General features: G+C 42.6%; 1 protein-coding gene across 1 annotated transcript; it reads right to left on the reverse strand.

The window, feature by feature from the left end:
* Positions 1–3,241: 3,241 nt before the first annotated feature.
* TPD52L3 (TPD52 like 3) lies at positions 3,242–3,961 on the reverse strand. Its single transcript, XM_007198405.1, is given in 1 exon segment — positions 3,242–3,961. A coding segment is annotated over 1 exon segment (720 nt).
* Positions 3,962–5,398: the final 1,437 nt, after the last annotated feature.

Consider the following 5,398-nt stretch of genomic DNA (forward strand, 5'->3'; position numbering starts at 1 on the left):
TTCCAGAAGTGCAGGTGAATTTCTCTGGGAGTGATGCTTGCAGTATGCTGGGGTATGTATGATGCAAATGAACAAGGGCTTGGTACTCTACTCCCATCCTTGCCAGCTGCGTGGAGAGTGTCATCTGTGGGAGTTGGAACTTTCAACCTTGTCTCTACCTTCCACTCCAGCCCCTTCACTCATATGAGCAATGGAAGACCAAGAAAACTGAGAGCCTCAGGGAATTTTGTTCCAACATCACTCTCAACCAGTGGTTCTCAGGGGTTGAGCCAGACGGGGCATCTTTGAGGGTTCACATATTCTGAGAACTATTGGAAATTGCATCCTGAAGTGGCCTAGTTAAAGTAAAATAGACTGAGGCTAGGCTACAAAATCCAAATACGGCTAGATGAGCAGAAGTGATCAAATTATAAAGGTGAACAGGCTAGGGAATGAGGGTCAGCAATGCATGCGAAGGGTAGAAGCAAGTGGAAGAAAGAAAATCTGGAGGAAACCTTTGACCCAAAGTCCACATGCTCATGAAGGCATTTTATTTGGTATTCATGGCTGTTGATGCAGGTATGCTGGAATCCAATAGAAGAGCCAAAGCAAAATGAATGTGCAGCTCCAGCATTGTCAGTATCAAGTCTTTTCAATTCTACATCTTTATCAACTTGCAAATCTGTCCTTCCCTCTCTCCTATGCAGTTGATTTCTAAGTTTTGGAGATTCTATCTCTTAAATACTTCTCAATCTACTTCTATGGTGACTAGAGTGATACATCTAAAACATGTATTTGAGTTAAGTACCTTCAAATCCTCCTCATTTCCTACAGGATTAAATACTAATGTCAGATAGCATATACAGAAGACTATTTGTGATCTTGCCCCTGCTTATTTCTCCATCCTCGTCTCTCACCACTTCCCCTCTCTCTCTAGCCACAATGACTTATTGGTATTTCCTGGAACATGCCATTCTATTACATTCTTTCATGACTTAGTTCCTCTGTATATTGTTTGGAATGTTCTACTCTTGTATGTCTGGCAAATTCCTACTAGTCCTCTAAGACTTTATGCCTCTCTGAATTCTTTTCTGACTACCAAGGCAGAGTTGAACACCCGTTCTTTACATATGTCTTCTATTTTAGCACCTACTGCAATGAGTTGTAATGATTTGAAAATCTGTTTCTAGAGAGCATGGGCCATGTCTAATTGATTTCTGTGGTTTCAGAGCCTGGTACAGTGCCTGACACATAGTAGGATCTCAAATTATCTCTGAATGGGGAAGTGAAATGCTTTAAAAGCAGGAGAAACTTGTCAACAAGTTCATGTTGATAATCTCTTGGATTCAAGATTTGATGTCTGAAGCGTGTGATATTGATTCCTTCATTAATTCAACAAGTATTTATTGAACATCTACTGTAAGCCAGGCATGGGAATACAATGATAAACAAAAATAGTTGTGTTCTTCACTGCTCTCAGGGGGTTGAGGATTTATTGGGGGAAACTGTTACAGCATTTGTTTGAATTACTACATAAAATAGAACATGTTCTGGGTTTGTCTCATCATGTCAGCTGGAGATTTTCTCTAACACAAGGCTTTCTGCAATATGGGGTCAAAGCCTTTGCCTGTTGGGCTACTTTGGCTTCATGAATGCTGCAAGTTTCTCTCTAGTTCTTCAGCACATAAAACTACAACAAATTAAAACACAACATGTAAAATAGTTGAACATCTTATTTTAATCCAAGCAAAACGTTGTCCTCAGAAATATGTGGACTTTACATCAATGACTTTATAGTTTACCAAGTGCTTTTGCATTTATAGTGGTATTTGGTTTTGCTTGTAGGAAAACCAAAGGAACATAGGGGGAACATTCAAAAATCAACAAAACAGGATCACTTTCTTAGGCTGTAGGGACTACCTTTAGACAGTGAGACATTATCAACATATATACCCAAGAAAATAAAGATTCTAGTCCCCCTGCTAAAAGCCAATATAAGACACAAACTTTTAACCTGCATTGTTACTGGAGGAATGAAAGAAGCTGCCAGGTCCAGGCATGTTGAAAATAGAAAAAAACAAAAAACAAAAAAACAAAAAATCCAAAACATAGTTCCTGTGAAAATCAGATATGAGAAAGTTTGAACAAACCCAAACCAGGTTCCTGTTCCTACAGGCTCCTACTATCTTGATATCCCCTGAGGGTTGGGTTCTGTTTCCTTCTCCGTTGGGGTTAGCTATAAAGAAGGACAAACTTGGAGTCAAGGTGACCAGTGATGTACAATCAGTTAGGTCCGTTAAAAGGCATACTGGCCAGAATTGCAGGGGATAGACATTCTGTTTTAAATGTCATTTAAGACAGGGGTTTATCTTTCTTGAATTTGGCTATGCTGTTTTCCCTCAGTCCCTCAGCTGAAGGTGATAACTAACAAGGAATCGCCGCAGAACGGAGAAGCAATTTTCTTTCTTTTAGGTAGCATGCTGCTGTGGCAGAGACACATGGCCACAAGGATTCAATTATAAAACTCTCATTTTGATATATAAAAAGATTACAAACAAAGCACAGGGCAAAATAAAGTTGCAATTTCAGCTTGAGTCCAAAGTAGTTGACAATCTCCTAAATTGAAGCTAAAGTTATTTTGCTTAATTAGGAGTTAAAAAAAATCACTTCATAAAAGTCATAATATTATGTACCAATTAGTCTATTAATATTTTTCCCCCTTTCTGAGGGTTTCAGAGAAAAACAACGTTTTGCTTGATCATCTTTTTAAGATAAAAATCGTAGGCCAGGTAGAGCTTTCAAGCTTCTTTCTAGGATTTAGGGAAGGAAGGAAGGAAATGGGGAGAGGATAAAATTGCAGATTATTTCATACCTTTTACCAGTTCTAAACAGGAACCTACTTTGGCCTTTTGATGCACTGGTTTTTCCAAAAAAGGAGTTTTGGCTTTGGCCTAAAATCCCTCTGGAACCATTGTCCTGTCCATTTAAATGCAACCCCAGGAAGGCTAGTATAGTGATACATTTCACATATAAACTTTAGTGTAAAATAACTGGGTACAAAACGTTGGATTCTTTATCTCAACAGCAGCAAATATCTATGTACAAATGGGAGCTACTTTTCTCAAAACCGGACTCTGTCCATTTCCTGAATTAACTTTACCATTGTGGTTTGGTTGTTGTTTTTGGTGGGCAGAGGTGCAATTGGGATGAGGGAAGGGAGTTCTTGCACTGGTCAGGTGGCCAGGCAAGTTTACCAAGGAGCTCATTCTGGCTCCAGAAAGGGGAGTAGGTCATCCCTACTTCCTGAAACTGGATCACTCCCACTCCCTGAAACCGGGAGCGGATCATCCCTACTCCCGGAAACTGGGAGCAGATCATCCCTACTCCCCACCGAAGAAGGAAGGCAGTCACTGCCTAGCTCTCTGCCACCTGCGACTCTGGACTTGATTGTCCCCAGAAGACCTTCAAAGGATCTGAATGTGGCTGATTTCTTCATGTCTCCAAGCTTCCTGCAGATGGCAGAGCCCATGGTGGACAGGGCAGCTGACGTCTTTTGTTTCATTTAGGCTTTGGAGACCTGAGCATCGTGCCAGCTCTTGGACAGATTCTGCCTCAGCCCCACCAAGGCCGTCAGGTCCAACTTCCTCTTGAGCTCCACGTAGAGTCTCTCTTTGGCTGCCAGCGCACAGCGTAGGGTTACAATCTCTGCCTCCAATTTACCAACCTCAGATTTGAGCTCCTTTTTCTCCGCCTCTGTGAGATCCTCTGGTTCGGCAGTCCGGTGGGATTCATACGTGGCCGCAGAGGTCTCTATCATAGTGCCTGGCATAGGCTGAGAAAGAAGATCTTCATGAAGAGAGTCCAGGTCCAATTCTTGGTAGAGATAGTCGAACTCATGGCCAGAGGAAAAGTAGTCTTGGCCAGCAGAGTCGAAGTCTAGGCCTTCGGGGTCAGACTGTAGGGTGGGGTGGGACGGATCCATAACTTGGCCGGTGGAATGGACGCTGTGGCCAGTGGGTCAGTGTCCTGGCTGCGGAATAGATGCCTTGGTTTACCGGGTCCACTTCCGGATGGGGTTGGAGGTGTGGCTGGGGGGTAGGGTATGTTGGGTTGAGGTCGTGGAGGCAGAGGTGGGACTTCTGGCCCGAAGGCCGCGGAGGACAGAACTTGGACTCAGCCTGTGCACCTCCAATGCTCTTAGTGGTTTAGACATCACAACGTCCCTGTGAGGTAGGTGCTGCTACAGTTGTCAGGGAGGAGAGGTATTTTCCCTCCTGCCTCAGAGGTGACTGGTCCTGCCCTTCAAACCAAGTCTGACTCCCCTTACGGACCTCTTTCCACCACAGCAGCCATTTTTAAAACCTTGAAAATCAGTTGAACTTTTTGTGCTAACAGAAATTTATGACAAAGCCTCATACATAAAATAAATAAAAACTGCCTCAAAGTGGGGCAGGGAGTCTAGGACTCCTGGTCTTGTACCCTCCCAATTTTCCCTTCCCAGGTTCCCAAAGGGGCCTGAGAAACTCCTGGCACCACTCATAAGGTGTATATGAAGGCCCCTCAAAACTCTGAAGTCTAACAGTGCTCCCATGGCATGAAGTATCAACAGTGCCAGAGGCTTGGGATAGTGGAACTTAGAAAGTGAGTCTGACCAGTCACAATTGTCTATTTTAGGGAGGGAAAGGGAGGGAGAATGAGTAAATCTATAATAGTTGTGTCAAGTTTAAGCTTAAGAAAAGCAAACGCTACTGTACTATGAGAATTTAAGAGAGAAGAAATAAGATATATGCAAATAGACAGTGCATGGGTCTTCAATGTTGCAGTTGCATTTTCTTTCTTTTCCAAGCATCCACTTACATTTCTGAAGGCATGTCTGTCCATATACATTGTTATCAGTTGTGGGAGGTGGTCTGCACAGAAAAGTAGTAGTAGTTGAACAGGCTCTGTCAGGATGCCAACGTACCATATCCCCTACTTCTTTCTATTCAGAGCTGGTAATTTATACAGCGGAAAAATCAGGACTTCAACCCAGTAACGGCAGGTGGTCAGGTATCATTTAGCTCATTGCCTGGCTGCTCATTACCAGGGAATAGCCTTGAGCAAGTCTTAGTTTCTAGTGGTTTTGTTGGATATTCTGGTAGTTCTTGCAAGCATGATCTTGTGGAACCTGATATGATCCTCAGCAAATTTCAGCTGTTTGCCATACTCATGTCTATGTAGCTATAATTAAGCATCTAGCTGGGCATCCAAACCAACTTCAAACCTTTGGATTTATACTTAATAATCCTTTCATATAGCTCAGTAGTGTTTATTATTGTCTTACTTTGAAGTATGTGCCTCCCTGGATTAAAAAATGAGGATTGTCCTTGTTGAAAACATGAAGGCTAATGAGGGATTTGGCTGTGTGTATAAAGGCCTG

Source organism: Balaenoptera acutorostrata, chromosome 6, assembly GCF_949987535.1.
Source record: "Balaenoptera acutorostrata chromosome 6, mBalAcu1.1, whole genome shotgun sequence".
Lineage (NCBI taxonomy): Eukaryota > Metazoa > Chordata > Mammalia > Artiodactyla > Balaenopteridae > Balaenoptera > Balaenoptera acutorostrata.